This window comes from Mesoplodon bidens (assembly GCF_964165515.1).
Source record: "Mesoplodon bidens genome assembly, chromosome: 2".
In the NCBI taxonomy this organism is placed as follows: domain Eukaryota; kingdom Metazoa; phylum Chordata; class Mammalia; order Artiodactyla; family Ziphiidae; genus Mesoplodon; species Mesoplodon bidens.
Genome location: NC_138177.1, coordinates 14,822,063 through 14,838,256, shown reverse-complemented (window position 1 = coordinate 14,838,256; position 16,194 = coordinate 14,822,063). Strand labels below are relative to the sequence as shown.

Below are 16,194 nucleotides of genomic sequence, written 5' to 3'. Positions count from 1 at the left end.
CACTAGTTTTAAAGTTAAATATGACCATGACCCTATGAAACAATCTAGGTAGTATACAGTTAAAAAAAATAAAATATTCACGACTGTTACGAAAGACAAGTATGATGCTGTGTGTGATAAGAGCATAAAGAGTCTTTCTTTTAACTTGTCTGTCTCCTCTGCAAATGTGATATTTAACTGAGATGCAAAACAATGAGGAAAAGTTGATCAGGACAAGAGTATATGTCTATACAAGAGGACATGTGTTTCAGGTGGGGCAGGCCAGAGGAAATACTGATGGGAGATGAGGGTAGGATCTGTAATAAAATTTCCAGGCAGAGCAAACAGCAAATATTTAGTGTCTGAGTTAGACAAGAACATGGCATATTAAATACATTGAGATGAGTCTAATATGGCTGTAGCGTACAGAACAAAGAGAACAGTGGTAGGTTGAAAAGTTGGGTAGAGACTAAGTAACTTAGGACCTGGGAAGGATTTGAGAGGATTTAAATTTTTCCTGAGGGCAACGGGAAACTATTGCATAGTTGTCTTCACTTCAGTTAAAGGAAGGTTCGTAAACATTTGCCATTAAGCACTGTGTTGGGCCTGTGAGTAACTGAGGAGTAAGACTATGTCAAAGATTTTTCTCAGGTTTTCAACTTAAAACTGCTGATCTAAGACATAAATTATGCTTGCCAAATAAATGTTTAATGTTCTATTATTAAAGGAGGCACAGCTTTTCCCCTCTGTATCTAAGGGATCATGGGCCAAGAGCTTCCTACATCCTGGAGACCCACTCACCTTTGAGAGGAAAGTCAGGGCCTGCTGGACCAAGTGTGTCTGAACATCACCCAGGATCCCTGCAGAAGCCCTCAAGAGGCAGACTGAGTCGTTCCTGTGTTAGGAAGTGGTCGAGCCATGAATTGGCTACTGGCAAGACCAGGGAAAGAAAGGTTTATTCCTGGTATTTTGACAGCGACCTGATAACTCCCTGGCCTGACCGCTATAGGTCCTCAGGCCCAAGGACCCCTGGGTGTCCCCTAGAATGGCAGCTTCTTAAGGGATGCCAAGAGGTGGACAATGAATAAGCAAAAAGAAATAGCATCATACCTAAGCAGATCCAGCATCCAGAGAGAAAGGGCTAAGAAGCAGCTGTTTCCAAAGGCAAGGCAGATGGCATCAGGAAAACAAAAACAGCACACTGACGTTGATTCAGTTACGGAACTGAAAATATTATTTTTCATTTGAATCCTTTAAGTAGATTAATTAGAAGAGAGACTGCTGAGCCTCAGATTGCTAGGTCAAAATACATAACAAAAATATGAAAACATAAAGAAAGATGAAGGAAGATGCTAATATTAAGAAGAAATTATAAAGGAGAACAAAAAACGCATGCACAAGGTGAAGAAGGATGGGCTAAGATAATGAAATATAAAATAGGAGAGAATATATGATTTAATAGACTTGATTATAAATTTTTTGAAAGGGCTCATCAAGTTATAGTCAAGATTAAGCAAAGCTTGTTCTTCTATAGGACCTCTGTGTGCCAGCCATTATTCTAAGTGTTCTCTCTATACATAAACACACACACACACACACACACACACACGTATTTAAACATCACAGCAACTCTATAAAGCAGGTACTCACTATCCCCACTTTACAGGTGAAAATCTGAGTCATGGTTAAATTAATTTTACCAAAGTTATACAGCTAATCTGTGACCAAGCTTTTCAACATGAAAGAACAATGCTTGTTGATGTCCAGAGATTCAGTTTAAATACCATCCATGCACCATATTGGAAGGAAATATTTCAGCAAGGCTTCTAATCGGAAGGAAAAAATAAAGAATTTGAAATATAGAGGAGAAGTAGTGGTGAATAATAAACCTAAGGATATTAAGTCCAACCTAAGTATTTGATGACAAAATGACTAGAAATGTGTTTTATGTACCAAAGAATCTTTGACATAGAAGAGACACAAAGCAAAGGGGAAAAAAAAGCCCTGATAATTGTTTGGTGCTAAAATTACTAAGAGTTGAAGGGGTGGGGGGAATGAGTGACTTAAAAGTTTCTTAAGGTATCAACTTAGTAGGGGGGCAGTAAGGGTATAGGTTATATTGGTTTCTTGTTTTCATAAAATAAATGGACAAAAATATTTGATTTTAAATGTTGTGAAAACAGAAATTAATTACTAATAGAATGAAAATGTTCCAAGAACAATTAACAAGATAAAAAAAAGACTAAATGCTAAATTGTAAATATCAACAAAAAACATAAAAGAAAGGAAACAATCCAGTAAAATAGAAGAATATCAATGAGAAAGAAAAAATCTGGTTCTGCTTCTTCTACCTCAACCTGTTAATACCTAGGTATATTTGAGATCAAGCCAGATGGAGAAAAACTTTAATCATATAGCCATTTATTCATAGAGCTTTAAAAGTACACAAAGTGGGTTCATGTTGATTGTCTCATTTCATTCTTGAAGTAGCCACCTGAAGTAGGTATTGTTTTTTTCCCTGCTTTAGATGAAGTGTCTTAACTAGGGTCACACAGTGATCTAGTGATAGAACTGGCACTGAATTTAGTTTATTTTGTTCAATGAAACATTGTTAAAAATGTGTCATATTCCAGGCACTGTGCTGGGCATTTATGAGTTGGAAACACGGAAACGAGAAATGAACAAAATGCCACTCCTGCCGTCCTCTCTTTAGACATCCCCCCTTCCAAGATTGGAGTACAGAGTCCTGCTGGACTTGAACAGGGCAGTGTGCCAGGGTGGTTTCACGCTGCCTCACACTTACAATACAATCGGTCACACTCTCATAAAGGTCCATCCTGGTGTCTGTGAGTGTGATTCCAGATGACCATTCACACCCCAGAGCTACGTCTGTAATCATACAGTGGCCACGGGTTTGTTCACAGGTTTTGAGTATTTAATAAATGTGCCCTGCCTGCCCCCGGCCCCCCCCACCCACAATATACTCTAAACATATGGGGCAAAGTCTTTGCAGAATTAATCCCAAAATGATTCCACCAGAACTGAAACATGACTGCCATCTCTTTGAGTGTTATTTCTCTTTCTAAAAGATGTGATAGCTTCAGATTCTGCAGAATAGGAAGGGGAATAAGTTAAATAATGCTTAACTCTGCGCAGCCACATTATTGCCATTACGATCCTGAGACTGGCTGCCAGAAAACTCTCTCCATCTCATCTTTTTCATCCCCTTTTCTTTTTTTTTTTCTTTTTTTTTCTTTTTTTTTTTTTTTTTTTTGGTGATACGCGGGCCTCTCACTGTTGTGGCCTCCCCCGTTGCGGAGCACAGGCTCCGGACGCGCAGGCTCAGCGGCCATGGCTCACGGGCCGAACCGCTCCGCGGCATGTGGGATCCTCCCAGACCGGGGCACGAACCCGTGTCCCCTGCATCGGCAGGCGGACTCTCAACAACTGCGCCACCAGGGAAGCCCTTTTTCATCCCCTTTTCAATGATCACATAGACAGGCTGGTGTAGACCAGAGCAGAGTTCAAGGAAACATTCACAAGGGCATTGCCAACCATTTCCTCCCCCTCTTCCCTCAGACAATGGCCTAGAGTGCTCCCCGCTGCCTGTCCCTGCCCTATATACCCAAATCGTAACCTGTATACAAAGTTGGTACCTGCCAGGCAAGCACTAATGAAATTGTTATAGCCAAAGTTGGAGGACCCGGGGAATGCAGAGCGTTTAATGATGCCTTACAAGTGCATTTTTACCTGGAATAATAATATCCCTCTATAAAGCAAAAGTTACCTGCATTTTCAGGAAAGTGATAATTAATTTATACAAAAGAAAGTAAGGCATTGGTTGAGCCGGACTGGCTTAAGATACATTTGAGAAAATGTGATCAGATGTATCACGCTCAGTGCTTGTGATGCTGTCTATACATGAGTCCATGAGCTCAAGCTAGCCAGAACTGGTCCTTCCTCACCACGAAGGAATTTATCCAGGTTAACTGGACATATTGCTAACTTTTTAATGAAAGCCCCACATATTATCAGACAAAGAGAATTGTTGAAACTGAGGAATGGAGAATATTTGGAATATTCTTCCATTTTTTTCTCTTTTGGGGTAGGAATATGAATACAGCTTTTTTTTCTCTTTTTTTTTTATTGAAGTAGAGTTGATTTACAATGTTGTGTTAGTTTCTTCTGTACAGCAAAGTGACTCAGTTATACATATATATATTATTTTTCATACTCTTTTCCATTTTGGTTTACCACAGGGTATTGAACATAGTCCCCTGTGCTGTACAGTAGGACCTTGTTGTTTATCAATCCTATATATAATAGTTTGCATCTGCTCATCCCAAACTCCCAATGCTTCCCTCCCCCATCCCCACCTCTTTGGCAACCACAAGTCTGTACTCTGTGTCATGAATACAACTTCTTGAACAAAGTTAGAGCTACCCCAAGTTTAAAGAAGCTTAGGAGTTTGTTTTATATGTCCCCCATTGACATTTCAAATTATTTATATTTTAAATAACTCAGGTACCACTTTAAGCCAGTTTTCTTTCCTTTTGTCTTTAAAGGATACAAGATTATCTAATGAACACCTTATTGTACTCATCAGACAAGTAGTTATTTGCTCTTTGTGTCTTTCTTATCTGAGGGTACAATCCAGTGAGGGCAAGTCTGTCTATTAGTCCCCAGATACATCCTTGAGGCTCAGTACAGTCCTTGGAACATAGTAGATATACTCATAAATAAATAAAGATCTGTTGACTGATTGGTTGACTGAGTGGCTAGATAGCTATTGGTAAAATAGTACTCATAATTGAAGAAATTACCCATTTTCTAGGATAAAATTCCCAGTTCTTTAATGATAATTTAACAATTTTAGTTATTTGTTTTCATTTGTCAGTTAGATACTTTGACTTATACCGATGGTTATTTTCAAATTACTGTTCCTGAATCCATTCAAAATAATTAAATTTTGAGTTGTGGAAAGAGCATTTTGTAGGAATTTAAAGTTACTCTCTAACACGTAGTTTCAAAATAACTGAAGTCGTTGTGTACTTTGTTCTTTTTAAAATATCTTAATATACTTAAGTAACAAATTCTTTACATAACAATATAATCCTACATAGAGGTGTAAAAACTTATTTGGCATTCCTTCCAACTATCCGATTCATTCTATGAAAAAATATTTGGGGGAAAGGGGAAAGATTCTTCATAATATTTACAACAGGACATATGTTTGCCTATCATAAACTGAACACTTTAGAATTATTGTTAAGAGTCAGTAAAGTTGCTCCATTTTTTAATTGCTGTATTTTTTTGTCCTCTCTAACAATTAGCTAGAGTCTTCCTATTTTCATTAGATTAATTTCAATTTGGAAATACTTGATCAGATGATATTTTATTGACCAGTAATGACTCGTGGTTCTCATTTATATGTTTTATGTTCAGTGACATTAACAGGAAATTCACATAACGTTCTGACTTCACTTAGGGAAACAGTGAAAGTAAAAGCTTTCAAAAAAATTCCGAATAGCATCTATTTAACATGTCTGATATTTTCCAGATGGAAAAAATAAACTGCATCATATGACATCAGAATTGATCACAGAATTATTCTCTTAACATTGGTAAAGTAAAATAATCTTAAAATGATCGTCAAAGAATAATACACTAAGTTCCTCTAAGTATGAAGAAAATTTGGCATACTGAGGCTGTGTGTTATGTACTTGAATGTGTCACCAGTCAATGTGATTTCAATGTAGAGAACTATTAATGCTTCAGACTGTCGCCAAACATGATATGAAGAACCACTTACTCAGACACCTGATCTTTAGAATGCAGCATCGTCTGTAACAATTTTAACGCTAACTAAGTACACTTTGATGAGACAGCATTTAATAAAATGCTCATTAATTTCATCATTAGCAAGGGTATGCTAAGAAGTAAGCCAGTTTCTTATGTCACGCCCAATTAGCATCCCATGCTAGTAATCCCATTAGTATTGTTGAATTCACTAATGGAAAAACTAATGGGCATGCTACCAGGGCACATTAATTGGGCACGACACCAGTTCTGGTTTTAATTATTAAACTACGATAATGAAATGTGTGTTTGTAAAATATTAAAATGTTGAAATAGGGTTGAGGAAAATAAAAGAACATGTAGAGGAAAGAGATAGAAGGAAAATCAACCTACAAAGATTCGAGGACTTACCAAAATGGTCATCTTTCTAGCTGATCGAGTTGCCTGTAAAAGTTGGGATATTGTCCACGTGAGAAGCAACCCACTCCTACTCATGGGAAATTAAAAGCTCTTTTTTGGTAATATGAAATTGTGTATGTCACACATGTTGTCATGCTCTGTATGAGGCCTGACAGGAGCCAATTAAATGCATAGAATGGACATGGTATACTGCTGAAGCTATTTTAGGGAAATATAAACAGAAATGTTTTACTGAAGATGGTGTGATTAACGTTGCAGTTTTTGTGACATAAATCTTTTCACCATATTGCATCAGATAATTATCAGTTTTATCTTCTTTGAAAAAACAGTATACCAAGATTATTAGAATTTGGTGAAACAGTCCAAGTAATTTAAAAATATATTTTGTAATATTTTACCAAATCTTATTTTTAGCTTTTAAAAATTTTTTATTGATTAAAGTTAAGTATTGCTAAAGAGATCTACTTTATTAAGAAAGAAAGAAAAAAATTGTTTTCATTTAGAAGGTTTAGAGTAATTTTCTGGTTCTTTTTTCTTTAACCACAGTAGTAGCAAATGATGATGGTGACAAAGTTGAAATCTCTTTTACTTAGTCTTAAGTGTTCACTAACATAAAAAGAGTATCATTGTGCTAACCAGAATATACATAGCTCTAAAGTGTTAAGATGAAATGTTTCTCTTCTGCTTTTCTTTGTTTCCTTATCCTCACCTCCTTTTAGCTAATATCTGTTCTTAATATCTGCCATTTCCTAGTCTTATCCACTTAGGAACTCATTTGTAACTATACTATTACCTTAGGCAAAAGTACAAATGCTAGAATTTAGACTACAAAGCATTGAGTATTAAGTTTAACCGCTATACTTATGTTCAAGGCATTAGTAACTGACTAGTTTTTAATGTGAACCTTATTCCTTCTTGCTATACATAGTGTAGTGAAGGTAAAAGAAAATAACTTGCCAGACATTTCCTTATCTTTAGAACAATATTATTTGAATAGTATTTTATTAAATTCTTCTCTTTTTTATATTTCTGCCCCCAAATTTAAAATATTAGAATAGAAAATTCATTATCTTTCTGATGAGTATAGTTACTCAAAATCCAAGGGTACTTGTAAGAGATTTTTATTCCAAAGAGAAGCTCTTTTCAGATTTGAGCACTGAGGTGACACAGAAGTACATCAGAGAAAAGCCAGAAGGATGTATCAACCTTAATTTTGAGTTCTGTTTGAAACGTGTGCATGCTTGCATCTGGATCATGTTGAAATTTGCCAGTTGGTTTTTAACAAATATACAAATATATATGTATGTGTATGTAACATGTATACTCACTCATTGATTTTTTTTCCCTCATTCATTCCCTTAAGGGGTCTGCGGTAGAAGTTACCACAACTAATGATGATGGTAAACAATATAGTGATGGCAAATGGCATGAGATAATCGCGATTAGGCATCAGGATTTCGGCCAAATCACACTTGATGGACAATATACAGGTAAGATCTTCTTTGACATATATGAAGGGCTCTATTGATGTGCTGATGTTACCATACTCTTCTGTTGTTTATATTTGTTCATCTCTTCTTTCACCTTTATCTCCACTCAACTTCATCTAAATTGCTGTTGAGTTTGCCTTTGGGGTGCTCCTAAAATGATGAAGTCTTGGCAACTATCTTCTCATCTACACAGGGTTTCAGTAAAGCAAAAATAAGAGTAAAGTCATCAATAACAATTTTGTATCTTTTTCAGTCTTTACAATTTGCAAGGGCTTTTACTTTCCTTTTACTTATGTTTTACTTATGTTCTCTCCTTTTGTTCCTCTATTATGACCTCGGTTATTATATGCATTTTAGAGATGAGGATACTAAGCCTCCAAAAGGTAAACAACTTCTTCCAATTAAGACAGTTGGTAGGCAGCGTTCTGGGACATGTATTTTTTCTTTGCAGTTCTAAGTTTATTTTTCTTTCTATCCTTCCCTATCTACCATCCCCATGTAATTGTAAAAGCTACAGTACCTATACAATGATGCAGGCTTTTATTAATTCATTCAGAAAATATAAAATTTTAATGAGCACCTACTACTACTCTAGGAACTCTGGAAACAACGAGGAAAATTTACACTTTAGGTGGGAGAGAGGCAGGAAACAGAATAAATAAATATTGAACAAATATCAGGTAGTGCTACATTCTGAGAATGTATAAAACAGGATAAGAGGAAAAGGGGTGAGTGTGTGTGTGTGTGTGTGTGTGTGTGTGTGTGTATTGGGGAAGGGATGTTTTGATTATATAAAAGACTGTTAGAGAAGGTCTTTCCGATAAGGTGACATATGAGCATAGACCTAAAGGGGATAAAAGGGCAAACCAGGCAAATGTCTAGGAGAATGTTTCAAGTCAAGTGAACAGTAGGTCCCAGGGCCCTGAGGTGGGAGTATACGATATGTGCCATGTCAAGGACCAACAAGGAAGCCAATGTGGGAAAGAGAGGTTGAAGGGGCTAGTGTTACAATGTGAAATCAGAGAGGCCACTGGGGCTGTATTACATAGGGCTTTGTGAGCTTTTACATGAAAAGAGGGAAGCCGTTGGAGAATTTTGAGAGAGGGGTGACAAGACATGACTTCTTTCTTTAAAAGGAACACTCTGGCTGCTCTTTTGGAGATAAGTTTTAAGGAGAACAAGGATGGAAGTGTTGACCTAAAACAAATAGATTGACATATGCTTTTCCAGCAAAGATGGGTTTATTCAGGATCAGTAGAAAGCTGCAATTCGGGGTCTGCAACCATGGTGAGCCCCTTGTAAGTCCCCGCACAGCAACGGAAGGAGAATGCTTTTATGGAGGGCAAAAGGAAGTTGGGAGGGCTGTAGTAAACAAATAGCCCATGGCTTTTCATTGGCTGAGTGCTTGCCAGGAAAGAGGAGGAGTCTTTCTTCTTCCTGTTGGGCTCTGCTGTCACCACAAGGCATGAGACCTTCCTCTGGTCTCCCAAATCTATTTAATTGTGATTTCTGCTTATTAATTTTTTATATGTCCCCCTTTTGATCATGATCTTTCTCTCAGAGCATCACTGATCGAGTCAGCTTTTCTAATTTCAATGGCTTTTTGTCCCTCAGTGCCAGGAAGGACCTTTCCCGTGTGTGGGGTCTCATATCAGAAGGGAATGCACAGATTGGAAACCTACTGAGGTCATATTCGAGTAACAAGGGAAGGTAGAAGGGAGAACTCTCAGACACTTTCTGTCTCAATTCCATATGCTATCAAAACCATAGACATTGGAGATCATCTGAAGCATTATGTCATTGTCAAAGGTTTGGCAATACACTTCCTAAAGACCTGGTCCAAATATCTTCAGAAAGCTGCCTCATCAGGTGTTGTCTGCTTTAGTTCTGGGAAATATTTACTTTCAGGTCACCAGACTTTTTGAGGTCCCTTCAGAATTTGGTGCTTTCTTTAGGCGTGTCACGTGAGTCCAAGAATCTATTCCTTGGATTTTGGCAGCAGAAGGGTTGGTTAGCAATACGTGATAGGGGCCTCTCTGATAAGGTTGAAGAAAGTTCTTCTGGAGGTGTCTCTTCCAGTAGATAAAGCCTTCAGGTTGCAAGGTGTGATGCTTAAGGTCTTTGTCTCCTGAGAGTGCACTGTAAAAAGATTGCTCTACCAAAATGTGGTTATTTTTAATAGGAACAATTTGGCCCTTGCATTATTGGAGTATCTCTCCTCTTTTCAGTTGTAGGTCAAGAAAAGCAGTAACAAGTGTGTTGGATGTCCTATGACTGTTTCAATGGGTGAGAATTTTTGAGTTACAAAAAGTGTAGATCTGAGATTTAGAGGGACCAATAGCAATGCTTTAGGCCAAGGTATTTGTATGACCTCTACAAATTTTGCCAGTTGGGTCTAATAATGCCATTACTGTGATCGACTAAATCAGAGGATTGATGCCACAGACTTGTTGAAGTACCTGGCCTGTAAAACAGGTTCCTCAATCACTATGAAGTCTGTCTGTATCAAAGTGTAGCCCTTGTTCTGATACCAGATGCCCTAAATATCAAACCTGGGTTTGGGCAAACTACAATTTTTTCCTTGGCAATCTTATGTCCCTTTAAGGCTAAAAGCTTTAGAAAGTGGATGCTGTCTTCCTGTGAATAGGCTTTGGAAGATCAAAGAAGCAAATCATTCACATATGCAACAAAGTAGACCTGTAGGAAACTTTATATCATCCAGGTCAACCTTCAGGATTTACAAGAAACAAGAAGGACTCTCAGTAAAACCCTGAGCATTACTGTCCAGGTGAATTGTTTTTCTTCCCAAGTAAAGGTAAAAAGGTGTTGGCTAGCTTCATCAAGTGGAATACCAAAGAATGCACTGCATAAATCAATTACAGTAAAGAATTTGCTTCCAGTGGGAATGGATGTTAGAACGTCTGAGGATTAGGAACAACAGGGCGTCTAGGGATAACAATGTTGCTTATTGCTCAGAGGTCCTGGACAGACCTCTACCCTCAGCCCTTAGGTTTTCTCACCGGTAAAATAGAATCCTTACAGGAATTACTACAGGCATAATGAGGTTTTGAGCCTTATAATCTTCTATTATAGGCTTTATGCCTTGAAAGGTTTCTTTACTTATAGGGTATTGATTAATTCTGGGAAGAGGGTTTGAGGGATCTATTTGAATCTTGATGGGAAGGGGTGCTCTTTGAAGTTTGCCAGTATCAGTTGGAGATTTTGCCCATAAAGATGGTGGTGGCTGATTCAATAGGGACAAATGATCAGTGTTTCCAAAATCTGCTCTAGAACTGTCGGAGACAGAGCAAATAAAAGATGTGAAAGGGGTCATTTAATTTACCTGGTTGGTGATTTTGATGGCTACTGTCAAATTCTAGATTATTTCCTCCTTTTGGAAGAAAGAATTTCCAGCATGATACTTCTCCAAGAAGTCTCAGCCTAATAAATCGGTAGGGGCAGAGGAACTAAGGAGAAAAATACATGTGTCTCTCAAAGGGCCTAAAGGAAAGGGAATAGGTTCAGAGACAAGAGCCTCTTGAGATTCGTTAGAGATCCGCACTGTTTGAACTGTGTTAGTACTCGGATGCAGAGGCTGCTTTTTAGTAGTGGGATGGAGCACTGAGTGTGTGACTCTGGTGTCAATTAGGACTGGAAGAGATTCAACCCCAATCTTGAGAAACATTTCTTTAAGCTGATTAAGACGGAGAATTGGGAAGAGCCCCTATAGTTCTTCAGAGCCTGCCATTGAGTAGTTGGAGGATGTTGGAAAGGTTAGTCAGAGGGCTGAAGACACTGAAAGCACTTAAATTTGTAACAGTCTCTTTTCCAATATCCTGGCTATTTTCAATAATACCAGAAACTAGGAGGATTTTAGTTTCATTTAGGAGCCTTCATTTGCTATAGTTGAAGTTTAAGAATTTAACAGTCTTCCTTTTAGGTGATTCAGCTATAGTGTGAGAGAGCAGTTTTGACAGATTAATCAAAACTAGATGGGACATAGTTTTCCATTCCATCCTGGTCCTTTTTATTAGAAAGGAAGGATCCCAGTTTGGCCCATTAATAAACATGGAATTAAAAGCTACCCAGGTGGAATCAACATCTGGAGGAAGACCGAAATTTTGCGTAAAAATAATCTGAATTCAATTGTAATCGTAATGAACAGGTTCATCAGATTTTTGTGTGCAAGCCTGAATTTTGTTCCAGTTGACAGTCTTTGGAAAAACCCTAGGAATTGCTCAATGAAGTCACCTAGTGATTGCTCAAGCCTGATCATATAATAAGTTAGAGGGCTGATCTCCTGGTTGTTATCCTAGAGACCTTTCAGGATTTTCCCAGTTAGCAGTTCTGATCCAATGCTGGGTCTGGCCATCACCAAAAAACCTATGAATTAGCTAAGGTAAGTCAGAGAAACCAAGTTGATAAGTTTGAATGACTACATTACATTCCTCAGCAAATCTGTGACAATCTTCAGTTACTTTCGGTATATTTTTGACTGTGGCTTGCAGGTCAGCTTTAGTTCAGGGAATATAAGAAATTAAGGGTTTAGCTTCTGGAACCTCAGAAGGCTTAATTTTAAAGGGACAGGTTCTGATAAGTTCAGAGGAAAAGGGAGTGGGGAAAATTTCAGAGAAAGGGGAAGTTTGGTGAGAGAATTATTAGGGGGGGAACTGAGGGTCTAGAGGAGGCATAGGCAGTAGAGAAGGAAAGGAGAAAGATGGTTCCAGATGAGTCTGGCCATGAGGAGCTGAGGAAGAGAGACAAGATGGTACCAGAGGTAGAGCCTGAGACAGAGAAGCCAAGGAAGAAAAGCCTGAGGCGTGGAGAGCCACTTTGTCTTTCTTTATCCACATGTTTGCCTCAGTTAATCTTAATATCTCATTTTGCTGAGAGGCAATTTTAGGCTCCTAATTACATTTAGAAACCTCAACATGCCAATCAAAATAGGCATACTATTCAGTTCTGGGAATTTCTGAGATATTGTAGTCCAATTAACTTTGAGGATTCCAAAAATTCCCCATAATGGCCATTGATATTCTAAATTACCTTAGGTCAGTTTGGTCCATTTAGTTGGAAATGCACATGAGGAAAGACCACACTTTTTAAACATAAAATTGTCCATAGTCCCTGTCGGTGGGGGCTCCCTCAAAATATGTAGATAACTGGGATCTCATTACTCAGAGGTTTGTCTCCAGAGTGAAAGAATAATTTTTAAACAGCTCACAGTTCAAATCAAACTGCTCGCAACTCAAAACAGCATGCAAATTAATACCAGCCAATTCTAGGGAAACAGTTTGGTCCTGTAGAAACCAGGCCCAAGGCTTTTCAGTCATTTCCAAAGAACAACCCTAATTCCAAAGGAATGAGCTGAAGCCTGAAAAACCAGCACAGTTTCAGTGAAGCAGCTTCGTTCCTGAAGGAACAGGCTGATGACTTCTCAGCCAGTCTTGGTTGAAACAGTCTGATCTCAAAATTAGACTGAAGTTCCAAATGAGTACTCAGGTACAGAACAAGGCCTTAACCAGACAAAACCTTTAAGCAGAACTTACATAAAGCCTGGAGAGCTTCAAATGCAAAGAGGGTGTGAACTCAGTTCCAGGAGAAAGATTTACCTTCAAACTCCAGGGTTAGTAAGAGCAGTGAGCACAGTGGGTAAGCAGTGAGCACAGTGGGCTTCTTTGTGGGTACCACACCTGTTTGTTCACCAGAACTGGAGCCTTCAGGGATTTTCTCTGGTCCCCATAGTGTCCACCAAAGTGTTGACCTAAAACAAATAGACTGTCAGATATTTCTCCAGCAAAGATGGGTTTATTGGGGATCAGCAGAGAATCACAATTCAGGGTCTACAACCATGGCAAGCCAAGTGCAAGTCCCGCATGGCAAGGGGGGGAGAAAACTTTTACAGAGGGTGAATAGGAAGCCGGGAGGACTATAGTCAACAAAGTGTTCATGATTTTTCATTGGCTGAGTCCTTGCCAGGAAAGAAAAGTCTTTCTTCTTCCTGTTGGGTTTGCCTTCATTACAAGGTGTGAGAACTCTACCTTCTGGTCTCCCGACTCTATTTAATTGATGTTTCTGCTTATTAATTCATTACAGAAGCATGGAGACCAGCTTCTGCAATAATTCTAAAATAATCCAGACAAGAAATGATCATTTCTTGAGCCAGGGAAGGAATTGTGGATATAATGAGAAATCTGGATGTATTGTAAATGTTAAGGAATTTGATTGAGGTAGAGCAGGGGTTGGCAAACTACCACCTGTGGGCCAAATCCAGCCCATGCCTGTTTTTATAAAGCTTTATTGGTGACAACTGCACCCATTGGTTAGGTATTGTCTGGCTGCTTCAGGCTGTATGGTCTACATATGGGGGACCATATGTATATGTATGCTCGTTACAGAAGAGTTTTGCTAACCCCTAATGTAGAGCATGACTGCAATGTTTGGGGCCTTTAGACTGTAACTACCATAACTAAGGTGGGCAAGTTAGTGGGAGAAGCAGATTCAGAGAGAGATGTTCAGATTTCAGTTTGAACATGTTAAGTCTTCGGTACCTATGAGGCATCCAAGTGGAAGTATCAAGCAGATTCCTGGATCTGAGTTCAGGGAAGAGTTCCAGACTAGAGATAAAAAAATTGGGAGTTGTCAGCTAAAGATGGTATTTAAAGCCAAGGTCCCAGATATAAGTAGGGCTAATTAGTTGTTTGGGCTCTGAAAAAAAAAATCCCCCTTCTCCCAAAAAATGATGGAGTAAGATAGACATTTTAACAGATTTTCATTGTTATGCAACACAGTCAAGGACCCAGGCCACTTCTGATCTTTGGCCCCGGGAGTTAGCACAGCTACCCAGCTCTCTCTTCATCCTTCTAGAGGGGATTAGGGTATCTGTGTAGGTGGAGAAAGAGATCTGAGAATGGAAGAAGTCTGGGTCATTCCAGCATCAAGATGTTGGGGTGATGAGGAAGAACCAGTGAAGAAAAGTAACCGATATGTAGAGAACCAAGAAAGAGTGGTGTCCAGAAGCCCAGGGAAAGGTTTAGTCATTCGTTAAATTAGCAGAAATAGATTATCCTGCTGAAGTTGGAATTCTCATCTCCTTTTCCATCTATAGGCTCCTCGACCACCCTGAATGGCAGTACTGTTATTGGAGAGAACACAGGAGTGTTTGTGGGAGGGCTGCCGCAGGGTTATACCATCCTCAGGAAGGATTCTGGTGAGTTTGGGAAAGGTATAGAATTTATATGTTGTCACCACATTTTAGAATCAACTTGCATTATTTTAAAGTATGGGTAATAGTATTATTTTCTGTCTCATGCTGTATTTCCTACATCAGTATGTCAAAAATTTTCCTTTAGGTCTCTTCTTTTCTAAAGGAACCATGTACTACTTGTATTTCAGTTCTTAGTACCCAGTTCTTGATATGTAAAAGGAGTTCATTAAACTTTTGCTGAAATGAATTATACTAATTTCAGTCAAAGCTATGTTAGTTAGGGATCAAAAACTTCCAACGAATTTTTTGAGAAGGATATATTTAAATCCTCAAGATTATAGTTACCTCCTTAGAAATACCTGTAGAGAAGAGAGGGCTTTCATTTGGCTACTGTAGACTGGTGGAGAAGTCTCTTGAAAACATTCACACACACACACACACACACACACACACACACACACACACACACAGATTGAAAGAAAGAGAGAAGAGAGTCTTTGTCCTAGTTCTTTGCCCACCAAGCACAATTCTTGTCTCTGGTATATCCAGGCATCAGGAAGAGAGCATACTCCAATAGCAAATATCCCTCCTGTAGATGATATCTGTCCATTATAAATAAATAATTTGCCATTGCACATATAAATTGACCTTGTAAAACTTTGATTGCTGGTGAATACCTTCCCTAAGATCAGGTCATGAACTCAAAAGCTGAGAACTAAGCTTTCCACTGACCTGTAAGGACACTGCCATATGAAATGCAACCTCAGCTTCAGGTGCCTCCTTGCCCTCTCTGCTTTTTTTTTTTTTTTTGGCTCTCTAATTCTCTCATTTGCTCACTTTCTCTCTTTCCCAACTTCTTATGACCACCCTACTTACTGTATTCATAAGCCCCACACCTACCTGGTCTGGGGAGTTCAAAAATTAAGCTTAACATCACATTAATTCCTAAAAATGAAATGAAATTATTGCTTTACTTGTGTAACAGACTAGGTCAAAATGATGAGGGAACTAAACTATAAACTGTAGATTTAATAGGTAGACTTCCTTTAAATCTTACTTTTAAAATGTGTTATTGCACATTTATTTTTAAGACCAGTGGCAGATGAGATCCCCTTGTTAGTTCAAGAGGCAATAGTCTTGCTATTACTATAAAACCAAGGTTTTTGTGCAAACATCTGTTTCTGCAGAGAAGATGAGTCTGAACCAGAGCGAAACATTACAATTGTTACCACCTACCCTAGCTAATGGTGTGGTGTTTACATGAGTTATTAAGTTTGGGGACTTCCCTGGCAGTCCAGT

At 38.5% G+C, this 16,194-nt stretch overlaps 1 protein-coding gene across 2 annotated transcripts in view; it reads left to right on the top strand.

Moving 5' to 3' along the window:
• USH2A (usherin) overlaps positions 1–16,194 on the top strand; it is a gene marked incomplete at both ends in the record, with an annotated part of 794,746 nt that overhangs the window by 301,356 nt on the left and 477,196 nt on the right. For both annotated transcript variants that reach the window (XM_081220997.1, XM_081220996.1), the window contains 2 exons: positions 7,562–7,688; positions 14,797–14,898. In XM_081220997.1, coding sequence (XP_081077123.1) covers positions 7,562–7,688; positions 14,797–14,898 — 229 coding nt within the window. The remainder of the gene's footprint in view (positions 1–7,561; positions 7,689–14,796; positions 14,899–16,194) is intronic.